This window comes from Onychomys torridus, chromosome 17 (genome assembly GCF_903995425.1).
Source record: "Onychomys torridus chromosome 17, mOncTor1.1, whole genome shotgun sequence".
In the NCBI taxonomy this organism is placed as follows: domain Eukaryota; kingdom Metazoa; phylum Chordata; class Mammalia; order Rodentia; family Cricetidae; genus Onychomys; species Onychomys torridus.
This window is the reverse complement of record NC_050459.1, coordinates 17,248,663-17,262,609: the sequence shown is the minus strand read 5'-3', so window position 1 is coordinate 17,262,609 and position 13,947 is coordinate 17,248,663. Positions and strand designations below refer to the sequence as shown.

Here is a 13,947-nt window from a genome sequence, read left to right as displayed (position 1 = left end):
GACAGAAATGTTTACTGCTTAAGGAAGTATTCATTGGTACAGTCTTTCTGATGCATCATTTGACAGAATGTGTATCTTTTCCCCCCTTTTTGAGACAAGATCTCATTATGTAGCCTTGGCTGGCCTGGAACTCACAAAGATCCCCTGCTTCAGCCTTGGGAGAGCTGGGACTAAAGGTGGCTCATGAAATGTGTATCTTTTGACCCAGGATTTTCACTTCAAAGATTTTGTCCTCAGACCAGTAGAGCTAATAAGTGACAGGAATCAGTAGTTTGTAACTTTGAGCAAGTACATGCCTAAGCTCTGGGGAAAATGCAGTCAAAACACAGGCTCTCTATTCTTTTGTGGTTCACATTTGAGATGTAGCCTCTTTGAGCTATTGAATTCCTGAAATGTGGTTACTGTAGCTGAAGAACATACAATCTTAGTTACAATTAAATGGTCACGTTGCTAGTATAGTAGCAAGACTGTGTTGGGTGCGCCAATCTGGTAGTAGTCCTCACTGGGGGTGTCTAGACTAGTAGCGTCAGTACTACATGGGAACGTAGAAGTACAGATTGTGGGCCTTTCTATTTACCTGTGACATAGAAAATCAGAAACTCTAAGGTGAGACTTGGTATTCTGTGTTTTAATAGTGTGTTTGCTTTTTTGTTGTTATTGTTGGTTTTTCAAGATAGGGTTTCTCTGTGTAGCCCTGGCTGTCCCGAAACACTCTGTAGACCATGCTGGCCACAAACTCAGAGATTGGCCAGCCTCTGCCTCCAGAGTGTGGGATTGAAGGTGTGCACCACCATCATCCAGCACTTTTTTATTTTTATTTTTTTTAATAAAAAAGAAAATTTTGTTATGTGTATGTGTGTGTGGTTATGTGGGTTTATGTGCACCATATGCATACAGGAGCCTATGGAGGCCAGAAAGGATGTAGAAGTCCTGGGACCTGAACCTGGTCTTCTGAAAGAGCAGTAAATGCTCTTAGCTGTTGGACCATCTCTCTAGCCCCAATATGTGTACTTTTTCTTAACACTTAAACAAATGTATTTTCCCAATAAATACTGCAGGGTTTTTTTGTGGCTGCATATTAGTTCATTGTATGAATTTATTTAACAGATATCCTACTTGTGAACCTTAGATTGGTTTTCAAATATTTGACATAATGGTGCCATGGACAATCCTGTTCTAAAAGAGTCTCAGTTAAATAATACAAGCAAATGTTAGAGGATGGGAGTGCAGGTGATTTTTCCATTTAATTTTAAGGGCCATGAGATTAATAAGTGATCTTAATACTGTGTGGTTTTTTTGGGGGGGGAATTGCTTTTTTTTTTTTTTTTTTGGGGTTTGTCAAGACAGGGTTTCTTTGTGTAGCCCTGGCTGTCCTGGGTCTCACTCTAGACCAGGCTGGCCTCGAACTCACAGAGATCTGCCTGGCTCTGCCTCCTGAGTGATGGGATTAAAGGCATGCACCACTGCCACCCAGCCCCCCCCCCCTTTTTTTTTAGTTAAAAATTGTTTGCATTTATTTATTCGGGGTGTGTGTGAATACATGCGTGCAGTGGAGCATGCATGGAGGTCGCAGGTCAGCTTGCAGGAATCAGCTCCCTTCTTCTACCTTGTGCCTTCCGTGGATTGAACTCAGGTCATCAGCCTTGGCAACAAGTTCCCTTATCCATGGAGCTGCCTTGCCAACCCTGTTTTCTCAGTTTTCCCTAGGAAAAGTAGGGTGTGCGGTACTGGGGGCACATCCAGGGCCTCTCATGAGTCAGGCAGCCGCCTTCCCACTGACCTGCATTTCCAGCCCTCAGTGGTGGTTGATTTTATGTAAACGAGAGTCATTTAAGATTGCTTACTTGTCTTTTCTGTCGGTCCTTTAAGCATTTCATTCTGGGGAGGTTCATCCCAGGTTCAGTTTTCCATACCTTTTGCTTCAAAACTTGTCCAGTAACCCCTTGCTTCTTACTCCTCAGTGTTCATCTTCTAGTGATTTGGTAAACATTGTATTTAGATGTTGTTCAAATTTCTGAAGGTCTTATTAATAAAAAGGCCGGGGCCAGATACTGGGGTAAATACTGAAAGACCAGAGAGACAAAGGAACAAGCCACAGCCACTTCTCACCTCACCAGTTCCACAGATCCTCTGACTGAAATCCTCTGAGTCCTCACCCCAAAGGCTCCAGTCGAAAAAGCCACTACCTGAAAGGGATGCTTCTGCCCAAAGCCTTAGTTCCTGTCTCCTCACCCCTTATATACCTTTATCCGCCCAGCCATCACTTCCCGGGAATAAAGGCATGTGTGCTTCCCAGTACTGGGATTAAAGGTGTGTGCCACCACTGCCTGGCTCTGTTTTCTCTCCTAGACTGAGTCAATCTCATGTAGTCCAGGATGGCTTTGAACTCACAAAGATCCAGACAGATCTCTGCCTCCTGAGTGCGAGGATTAAAGGTGTGTGCCATCACTGCCTGACCTCTATGTTTAATCAAGTGGCTTATTCTGTTCTTTGATCTTCAAGCAAATGTTTTTAGGGTATACAATATATCACCACATTTATATGACTTCTTTTTTTTTAAATTTTCTATATAGCCTGGAGTAGGAACAAAAATTGCTGAAAAGATTGATGAATATTTGGCAACTGGAAAATTGCGTAAACTTGAAAAGGTAACATTTTAACTTGATTCCTTCTTTGATTACAGTATCTTCCCTTGTGAATACAGAGCAGAATAATTGATATAATGTATCTTAGTGAGACCCAGGAGGAAAAATGCTGACTGGACTGGTGATGTTAAGCACTCAGTTTTTAAAATGTCCATGTTGCTTCTGTAACGCTCACTGGCAGAACGGTGGAGCATGCCTGTGGCTCCAGCCATACTTGGCAGGCTGAGGCTAGCAAGGTCTCTTGACCTTACGAGTTTGAGACCAGCCTGGACAGCACGGTAAGGCTGTCTCAAAGGGAAGAGAAGCTCTTGTCCCACTTCCTTCATGTGGCCTTTGAGAGACTGAGTGACAGAGCTGCCTCTCATTGTGCCATTACCATCAAAGTGATGTGTTGATGGCAAAAAGAAGCATGGCCGTTCATCTCTTTAGTCTGTGCCTGAACTCTCCTGAGCTTGTTTTAATGATTTTTATTTGTTTTAATGATACCATTTCTGGTCTTTCGTGAGTAGACCTTTTAAAAAAATTAGAAAATTGGAAACTGAAAAGACAGTAGATATTAAATGTTCATACTACAGAAGTAACTACATGAGGTGATGCGTTTTTAATTAGCTAGATCTTATTATTCTACAACATATATATTTAAAAAAAACAAAAATATTGAATAAATTAGAGATGAGATGCCTTTAGCTACCCTGTTATTGCCCACTACTACCCAAATCACATGTGCTTTTTGCAAATGCTGATAATTTTTTGCTTTATTTTTAGCATATTGGTATATTCCCAGTAAGATAATATCAGTTCACAAAGCATTCCTAAATCATTATTAGATTTTTTTTTTCTTCTTAAAGATTCGTCAGGATGATACGAGTTCGTCCATCAATTTCCTGACTCGAGTTACTGGCATTGGGTAAGAACTCTTTCCTGAGCAGTCAGAGCTGTAAAGTAGTCTTATTATCATGTCAATCAAACTAAATTACATGCTTTTTCCTTTCAAAACTCGCACCTCTGCACCTACCTTCGTTCCTTTGCCCATTCAGTTCATCCTTGCGTAGTGTAGGGGTCTGCGGCTGGTCCTCCAGCTGCTGTGATGAGTTAAGCCTGTTGGAGGCGGGTGCTGTTACCGCCTTCTGGACCGGCCTGGTTCCCAGACAACTCCAGCACTTGCTTTTATGTCTTTTTACTATAGACTGCATCTGCTGCATGCTTATCTTAGTGTTTCTTTACAGCACCTTGGGAACTTGGAACAAGAACTCAGCCTTTTTTAAATTTGTGCTAGTCAATTTTTTATCTTAATTTTAATTTGGGGCTAGCCACAAAGCAAACTTCTTGAACACTGGACACAAGAAAGATTAACACTGAAATATTTGGTCTGTTGTACTTTATTCTTTCATCTTTATGAGTCAAGACATTCCTTTAGATGTATGATAATTGTCCCATTCAGTGACTTTTATTAAAGTGTTTTTTATTTATTTATTTTTTTTGAGCTGAGGACTGAACCCAGGGCCTTGAGCTCGCTAGGCAAGTGCTCTACCACTGAGCTAAATCCCCAACCTAAAGTGTTAAACATAGTAAATTGAAAATCAGCGTGACTTATCCCGGATCCTAGGCTACTTTACAGATGCCTATTTGAAGGTAATTTAGAGAACATTTGGTATACTACCTTCCTTTTCAGGAAGAAAACGGACATAGAAAGTAAGCTGCTGCTGCTGTCTAGCCAGAGTGAAAAGCCATGGCTCCTGGCTCCCTGTTCAGTTTTGTTATTTCTCAGCTGCAGCGCCTCCTACCGTCAGTGTCTGTTTCTGTACCACATACAGTAGGATGTTTACAGTCTCCCAGACCCATGACTTAATGTGTGTGCGCGTGTGCGTGCGTCTGTGTGTGTGTGTGTGTGTGTGTGTGTGTGTGTGTGTGTGTGTACATTCCTCTGTTCTCTGCTCTTACTTTATAATACCAAAAGCTGACCCAGTGTAAGAGGGTTGGGAAATAAAGGTTCCTATTGCCACTGCCAGCTAAATTGTTTACCATAACACATCACTTTATTGTTGAACCCAGCAGTCGCAGTGATAATATAAACCTAAAGCAGTTTCGTGACTGGCTTTTCCTCGTTTCTAATAGCTATTCACTGCTCAGAGGAGACCCAAACTTACCACCATGCTTAAAGAGTGCTGTAGCATATGACTCCTGTGTACCACTTGGTGGTATTTCGTATCACCCTGTGTCATTCATTCAACTGTATTAATTTTCTTCTTAAACAAGTCAAGCTCAGGCTTGCCTGTGGGGCTCACGTGAATTGTTTCTCTACCTGAATTTTTTCCCCCTTTGGTCCCCCAAACAGCTGACTTTTTGTCATTCATATATCAGCTCAGCATCTCAGAGGGCTGTACTTCCTATCCAGTCTAAAGTGAGATACAGCTGTTCTGTGGTATCCTACTGTATTCATCTACCTGACATTTTTCTTGTTTATATTCCTATCTATTGTTTTCCTGCTACCTGCTGACATATAAGTGGGTAAATGCCAGGGCTGCTATTTGCTTTATTTATATAGTGTTTCCAGCAGTGTGTGTGACACCTAATAGGCCCTCAGTAAATCTCAATTGAGTTAATGAGTGTTCAAGTGCCTACATGTCTTGCATGAGCATTATGACAGCTAGCTACTTAGATGTCTTTTTTTCTTTCTTTTTTTGTTTTTTCGAGACAGGGTTTCTCTGTGTGGTTTTGGTGCCTGTCCTGGATCTTGCTTTGTTGACCAGGCTGGCCTCGAACTCACAGAGATCCGCCTGGCTCTGCCTCCCGAGTGCTAGGATTAAAGGCGTGCGCCACCACTGCCTGGCCTTAGATGTCTTTTTTATGTTCAAGTAGATGGTTGTCCACCAATTGACTTAAGATGCAGAAATTCTTTGGGTGAAATGGACATTAGCAAAGTAGCCATGCCGCATTTAGCAAGTCCTGTTTGTTAATACTACCTGACATTAAGAGACGGTGATGATCAGACCTTGGGTCTCACCCCATACTGAGACAGTGTTTTCTTGTCGTTGTAGTCCATCTGCTGCAAGGAAGTTTGTAGATGAAGGAATTAAAACATTAGAAGGTAAGTACCACATGAGCCACTGAGTCCAAGTTCAAGCTCTAACAAGGTCATCTTGAAAGTCCCGTTCTCCATGAGGAAATAAATGCAAGTGAAGGAATTCTTCTTGACTGCACAGTAGAGAGCAGAGCCAGGGTGAGGTTTACCTTCCTGTCGTAGACATGTTTAGGTTTGCGACAAAAAAAATTAAGACAAACAGGAAGTTGTTTTGTGCAGTATGAGCTGGAGAATGAGCCATACAGCCATATTTGTGTTTTAAATCAGCATATATAACAGCAAGCCAAATAAAGCAGTAAATAGCAGTGGATAACGAAGTGTCATCTGACCCCACACTCAACACACGTAGCCCAAATAACTGGGGAAGCCCCTTTAAGGCAGCCAGGTGGAGTCCCCAGGGGAGGGAGTCCTGAGGAGAACAGTCCCCTCAGGGAGTCTTCTGAGTAAAAGAACAAATACAGCAGGAAGCTCCCATCATCAAACGGGGTGCCGACAATATCCGCAGAATCTGACTGCAGAAGTAGAAGCAGACAGCTGGAATTCCTGGGGGAGCATTTTCTGTACGGATGGGCGGGCGTCCCGTGGCTGAAACTCCAGTTCTCTCTCCCACTGCAGGCACTTTTATGTCAGGGACAAACAAGTGACCTCTTAGCAACGCTCTACCTTCTAGCTGATAATCAGGCAGTGTTCTTACTCTTGGGCTGTTGTGCTCCTTGTCACAGAGTTAAGACGGCCTTGAAGGACACTTTAAGGTACATATGCTTGGGTCTGAAATGGAGGGAGGTGGGGGAGAGGAAGCACCCCTGCTTCGAAAGTTAGCTTCTCAGTAAGTGCAAACAGCACGTGACAGACTTCTCAGCTTAAGGACAACTAAGTAGTGATTATTTGAAAAATTTTAGAAGGTCTAAATTGCTTTTGTTTCTTCAGAGTTTAGACAGTGACGTCTTAGACTAGAAACTAGATTGTGTGTGTTAAGAACGTTTCTGTTAGAGATACACAGTGCTGTTGGAGGAATGCTTGCTTTCAAAGAAAGGGGTGGGCATTAGAGCCTAACCAAATAATTTAGTCCATTTCCCTTAGCCTAATGTAAGCATCCTTTAAATGTAACTTCTCTTACTTTTCCAAGGGCACATGCGGATTCATTAGCACATACCTGTGGGATGTTTACTGTGCCATCTTTAGAACAGGATGAAATAGTTGTAGGTGTGGCTACTTCTAAGCAACCCAGATGGGTTAGGTGGGCACGTTTTGGAAACTGATTGAGATTTGAATGTCGCTTCCAATACACCATTGTAATGGGTTAGCTTAGATCTTCAGTTTCTGGGCCGTGTGTGTGTGAGTGTGTGTGTGTGTGTGTGTGTGTGTGTGTGTGTGTGTGTGTGTGTTTCTGACTCAGAAGATTTGATATCATAATGATATAAAGCACTTAGAGTGTTTGGTGAGTAGTAAACACTTAAAGATGGTAACTGATCTTGTGGGCTACTTTATGTTAGTAACGTTACTTGTGAGTCAAATAGTCAGAAAATAAGCTACCTGTGTGTCGCAGGAGGAGTTTGTATTTTTTTGCTTGTAACACATGCAATTTATCTGAGGGAGATGATTGGCCAAAAGGGTCAAGAACTTGTGAGTTTAACAAAGTTATTCACTTGATAATGTCTAGAATCTCCTGTTCTAGTTTTTATATTTCATAATTCAGATATACAATATAATAGTGACTGTGTAACAGACTTGTAATCCTTTCCATTTCATTTCACATATATTTGGTAGTGTTTTCTCTGGGAGGTAAACAGATGTCAGAAATGTACATAATTTTCTCCATTTCTTCAGAGGGAACTTATGTATTTTTCAGTATACTGGTGATTAAACAAATTATATTTTTATTGAAGCTTAATTGTCTTGGTTTGTCTTTAACAAGAGTTGCTACAACATTCATGCCTAGAAAGACACATTAATATTACAACTTTCCCCGATTAAAAGATGAAGATAATACCTTTCTCTCCATTGGGAGTTTTGGCACAGTGACTTCACAAATTCATCTCAATACTAACTGAACAAAGATGCTAAACACGTTTAAAAAGGATGAGTGTAGACCAGGCACAGTGGCGCATGCCTTTAATCCTAGCTCTTAGAAAGGCAGAAGCAGGCTGATCTCTGAGCACAATGCTAGTGTGTGTGTGTGTGTGTGTGTGTGTGTGTGTGTGTGTGTGTGTGGTCAATTATAAAACCGTAAGATGCTTGTGCTCAAGGTTGCTTCTATAAAGAATATAAGAAGCAATGTTAGATCTGTTATCAGTGTTTAACTATAGCCAGATTGCCTGTCATTCCTGATTTGTTTTGTACACTCTTTTATGAACTTCTAATTGAAATTTTCACATATTACATAAAAATAATCTTAAAATCAGGTTTTTGCAACATCGATTTGAAAAGTTGCTTTAACTAGTTCCTAGTTAGTATATGTGGGGTTTTTTTCCGCCATGTTTTGAAAATCATTTCAATATCTTCAGGGCAGTTCTTTGTAGAAAAGGTAATTGGGTTTAATATCTTTTCTAAAATATATTCAAATTAAACACCTCAATTTTATCTTCTATTCAGATCTCAGGAAAAATGAAGATAAACTGAACCATCATCAACGAATTGGGCTGAAGTAAGATAGCCAATTTTGATACTTGAGATGTATAAGCTTTCAGAGACATTCTTTTTTTTTGAAATTATAATAATTATTAAGAACATTTCTTTCTTTCCTTTGCTTCCTCCTTCACACATACCTCTCCTTATGCTCTCAAATTCATGACCTCTTTTTTCATTGGCTATTACATAAATCTTTGGACTTAGCTAAATACAACCGTTTTTCTATTCAGAAATGCTAAAATTTATTGCAGAGTCTTGCTTATGCGCATGTATTTTATTATTACATTCTAGCTTTTTTTTTTTTTAACTCTCTTTGAGAATTCTTTTCATTCTCGTAACTTTAATTGGGGAACTTCCTTCTAAAATATGGAGAACTGAGATCTGAGTACAAATAGCCCGTGGGTTTTCATCCTATTTACAAGTGCAAAGCACCAGGACTGTGAAAACTGTAGAGTGGTCAGGTGTAATTGTATTGAAGGGTTGTTATTTGAGACATTGTTGCACCTTACATGCCTTTTGCAACCCAGGCTGGTCAGGTATAACTGTATTGAAGGGTTGTTATTTGAGACATTGTTGCACCTTGCATGCCTTTTGCAGCCCAGGCTGGTCAGGTATAACTGTATGGAAGGGTTGTTATTTGAGACATTGTTGCACCTTGCATGCCTTTTGCAGCCCAGGCTGGTCAGGTATAACTGTATGGAAGTGTTGTTATTTGAGACATTGTTGCACCTTGCATGCCTTTCACAGCCCAGGCTGGTTAGGTATAACTGTATGGAAGGGTTGTTATTTGAGACATTGTTGCACCTTGCATGCCTTTTGCAGCCGAGGCTGGTCAGGTATAACTGTATTGAAGGAATTTTATTTGAGACATTGTTGCACCTTGCATACTTTCACAGCCCAGGTCCTCTCAGATTTGTGATTCTCTTGCCTTAGACCTCCAAGACCTGAGATCACAGGCATTAGATACTACACCCAGCTCAGGTAGCCCTTCAGAACTCACACTCTGAGAAGAAGCTGAGGCATGTAAAGTCTACATGGAGGTATAGTTTGTTAGCATCAAGAGTGATTTTGTGTAGCCGATGTCACTTACAGTGTTAGTGCACTAGCACTGGATATATCTCTGCTGTTGCATAATCTTCCATTTTTTCCTGCTGACACATTATGTAGTCATTGGAGACCTGGGTGTTAGGGGAATTCATGAGGTCTTCTCATGAGCCTGGGCACCCACATGCACTATCATTCTTAGGCCTATGTGTAGACACTATTTCATGCTGAGATGATATCCTGTAGCCTCCCTGAGATACAGTTTATATATTATGCAGTCAACCTGTGTAAAATATACAGTTGAACAACTTTTAATATATTTACAGGGTTGTGCGACCACTATTCCAGTCATTTTAGGACGTCTTTATTATCCCAAGGAGCCTGGTATGCTCTTCCCCATCTGACCTGCGCACACTTCTTCCCAAGCTTAGGAACCAATAATCTTTCTACCTCTACAACTTTTCCTGTCCTGGATGTTTCACACTTAGTTCATGACTGGCCTTTTCACCCAGCATCTTCTTTTCTTTTCTTTCTTTTTTTTTTTTTTTAAAGATTTATTTATTTATTATGTATATATCATGTATGACTGCAGACCAGAAGAGGGCACCAGATCTCATTACAGATGGTTGTGAGCCATCATGTGGTTGCTGGGAATTGAACTCAAGACCTCTTAACCCCTGAGTCATCTCTCCAGCCCACATCTTATTTTCTTAGGTTCATCCATGTTGTGGGATAATACTTAAAATACAAAAATTTTGAAAACTGTTGGTATAACTTTCAACTGATACATAAAAACAAAATTGCACATATTTATGGGGTGCTGTGTTTTATTACATGTATAACATTTTGTTACATGTTCTGTTACATGTATACATTGTATAATGTCGTAAATCAGAGTAAACATACCCATATCCTAAACATTTATCATTTTTGTGTTGTTAACATTCAAAATTCCCTATAGCTTTTCGATGCTGTGTGTTATTGTTATTTAGAAAGGAAGTAAAATGAAACCACACATAAATTCTTTAGCATCTGGCTACTTACAGGGCAGTAACACATCAGAGCCTCATTCCTGTTTCTGCAGTCTTTAGGTGCTTTAACCTTTGAACCTTTAACTTACCAGCAGAGAGCAGTCTATTTTGAGAACATGAGGCAATAATTTATCTATATTTGCTGTGGTTTGGGTTGTTTGTTTAGACTGGATCTCAGGTATCCTGGACTGGCCTTGAACTTGCTGTGTAGCCAGAGAAGGATGACCACCTCCTAAGTGCTATAACGGCCTGTGCCACTACGCCTGGTTCATGCAGGCCTGGGAATGGAACCCAGGGCTTTGTACATGCTAGGCAAAAAGTCTCCCAGTTAGGTGGCTTCTCAGCCTCGTTTCTTTGCTCCTGATGTGAAGTCTGAAATTTTACAAAGGATGCAGTTCAGGACTTGAATTGATTCAGGAATAGATGCCTTCTCCACACCTGCCCTGGCTGTCTTGTCTTCTCAGGGAATTCTCGTCTTGATTTCTGAGTATGATATCTATGCTTGATATGGTAGACAGTTTGTAAAGAGACTAACATTATACAGAAATCTCTTTCCATTTGCTGTGTCGTCCTAGATATTTTGAGGACTTTGAACAAAGAATCCCCCGTGAAGAGATGCTGCAGATGCAAGTAAGGACTCCTTGTGTGCTCTGTATTAGCACGAGGAAGTGTTGATTTCGGAATACTGACTTCATGTTTCTTCTGTTAGGATATTGTACTTAGCGAAGTTAAAAACGTGGATTCTGAATACATTGCTACAGTCTGTGGCAGTTTCAGACGAGGTAACATACTTCATAATCTTGAGTTATTCATGGCTTGATGGTAAAGTTGCCTAGTCTGTGTGACAATGTGGATTAAAAATGTGGTGGCGCACACCTTTAATCCCAGCACTCAGGAGGCAGAGGCAGACAGATCTCTGTGAGTTCAAGGCCAGCCTGGTCTACAGAGTAAGTTCCTTGACAGCCAGAGTGGTCACCTGTCTGGAAAAAAGAGAGGAAGAAATAAAAAAGATGTATTTGTGTCACTTCAGAGACTTAGTAATATGTAGTAATAAGTAGACTTAGACATAGTGCTAGTTAAGTCTATTTGCTCATGGATGGGAATGTGTGAAACTATTGTTTATCCCATATTCTGTTGTTTCTATCATTTACCTGAGTAGATATGTGTTATAGTCTAGTAGAAAGTTACCTTTTGGAAGTAAGGCTCTTCTAGTTATTCTAGCGTGGCCTAATTAGTAGGTATATGTTCTTTGTTATTGTAGGTGCAGAGTCCAGCGGAGACATGGATGTTCTTCTGACCCACCCAAACTTCACGTCAGAGTCAAGCAAACAGGTGCCTCAGAATGGATAATTAAATGTGACCCACCTTACAAAGGAGGGAGTATCATTTTCTAATTGACAGTTGGATATTTTCATCATATACATTTTGTTCATTTTTGGTGCTGGGGATTGAACTTAGGCCTTGTTCATGTTAAGCAAGGGCTCTACCACTGAGCTATAACCCTAACCCTTAAGTTTTTTTTCATTTTTCTAGGAAGTGTATTTTATATATATTTACATATAGAAACAATTATTGCAAATTACCATCAGTGCGTGAATACGTGAATGAATGAATCATTGGGAGTAGAATCTCTTAATGCTCTCCATGCCGTGTAAAGTGAGGAGACCATCTAAAGAACTAATGTGGAAGAGCTTCTCATGACAAGTAGGCATGGGCCAGGATCCTACTCTTGAGATGTGAACGCCTGTTTATTTTTTACCATGCTTGGTTCCTTACTGTGAGCTCCTGGTTCTATAGAGAAAAATCTGCACCCGTCTCTGATGTCACACAAGCAGGACGCAGACACCTGGCAGGTTCCTGCCCAGGCTATGGACAGCATTTTCCTGCAGTGAGGAACCCTGTCTTCTCAGTGGATACACTGGTGTCCACTAACAGTCGCCCTGACTGTCCCTTGAACTGATTGAGTTCTGTGAGAGGAAAAATGAGTTATAAAGAAAGAGTCAGTTCCTTGGCATATCCTTACGTTTGAAAGAGATGAAATTTAAGAAGACATTTTCAGAATTATTTACTATTGACTTCAGAAATACTTAGCATAAAGTATATTTTTTCACTAAAAGAATTTCTTTCTGCTACAGTAGGGCCAGAGATATGACTCATCAGGTAAGGATGCTTGCCACCAAACCTGCCTACTTGAGTTCATTCCCTGGGTCCCACATGGTGAGGGGAGAAAACCGATCCTCAAGTTATTCTCTGACCACCACATGTGTACAGTGTCATGTGTGTGTACACATAGACACTAAATAAATAAATACAAATAAACTATTGTGAAACTTTACTTATAGAAAAATGTATAAAGGCAAATATTTTAAATTTTAGACTATTACGCATTTTAAAAATAGAGCTAATTCTTTGATTTTATGAAACAAAATTCTGTTTATTATCATTGAAAACATAAATGATTTCTAAGAAAAAGGATCATTTCATTTGGTGGTCAGGCATGGGGACATGTGCTTATAATTCCAGCACCTGGAAGTAGAGGCAAGAGTTTCGTCATGAGTTCAATGGTAGCCTGCTCTACAAAGTGAGCCCCAGGCCCACCAGGGTTATGTAGCAAGGTCTTATCTCCAAAAGAAAGAAGGAAAAAGAGAAAAGAAAAACAGCTCAATTTGAGTTTTCTACCAGAGAGAAGATGTACTCAACATTTGAAACGGGGGCCTGGGAAGATGGCTTAGGCCTTCCTTCCAGCCTGAGTTGGCTATGTTGAACCCACTTTAAAACCCAGATGTGCTGGCAGGCATGCATCTGCAATCCCAGCACTCCATGGAGAGACGGAACAATCAGTGGAAGGTTGCAGGCCAGCCATCTGGAGAATGCTGGGTAGAACCAAGAGACTCCAACAGAATGGAAGGAGACAACCAGCTCTGAAGTGCTGTTCCCCGATTATAACACTGCAGCGTGCATGCACTGCTACACACACACACACACACACACACACACACACACACACACACACACACAATTTTGGAGGCTTATGTCTAATTATGCATATGTGTCTATAGAAATGTACACATATGTGCACAGGTGCCCTCAGACCAGAGGTGTTGGATCCCCTAGAACCGCAGTTACAGTTGTGAGCCACCTGATGTGAATGCTAGAAATTGAACTAGGATCCTCTGGAGGAATGGCAAGTGTTCTTAGCCACTGAGCCATCTTTCCAACTCCAAATAACAACTTTTCTTTTTAAAGGAAACAGCACAGGGCTGGGCATGGAACTTGGTAGGTAGAATGTTTGAATCTGTAGCATTCAAAAGGCCATGGGATCCCTGCATAAAAGAGGGCATGATGGTACAGCAGCAGGTTATCCTGGTCTACATGTTTCTACCACAGCCTCAGTAGACCTTCTCAGAGAGAGAGAGAAGGGAGGGAGGGAGGAAGGAAGGAAAGAAAGAAACAGATTAGCAGTTTAGGGGACATAGCTCAGTGGCAGAGACTAAGGCCCTGGGTTCACTCTCCAACA

At 40.9% G+C, this 13,947-nt stretch overlaps 1 protein-coding gene across 1 annotated transcript in view; it reads left to right on the top strand.

The window, feature by feature from the left end:
* Window positions 1-13,947, top strand: part of Polb (DNA polymerase beta) — a 35,131-nt gene that overhangs the window by 6,561 nt on the left and 14,623 nt on the right. The window contains exons 4-10 of the mRNA XM_036166534.1: window positions 2,574-2,648; window positions 3,494-3,552; window positions 5,684-5,733; window positions 8,320-8,371; window positions 11,006-11,060; window positions 11,140-11,212; window positions 11,692-11,762. Of these exons, the coding sequence (XP_036022427.1) occupies window positions 2,574-2,648; window positions 3,494-3,552; window positions 5,684-5,733; window positions 8,320-8,371; window positions 11,006-11,060; window positions 11,140-11,212; window positions 11,692-11,762 (435 nt within the window). The remainder of the gene's footprint in view (window positions 1-2,573; window positions 2,649-3,493; window positions 3,553-5,683; window positions 5,734-8,319; window positions 8,372-11,005; window positions 11,061-11,139; window positions 11,213-11,691; window positions 11,763-13,947) is intronic.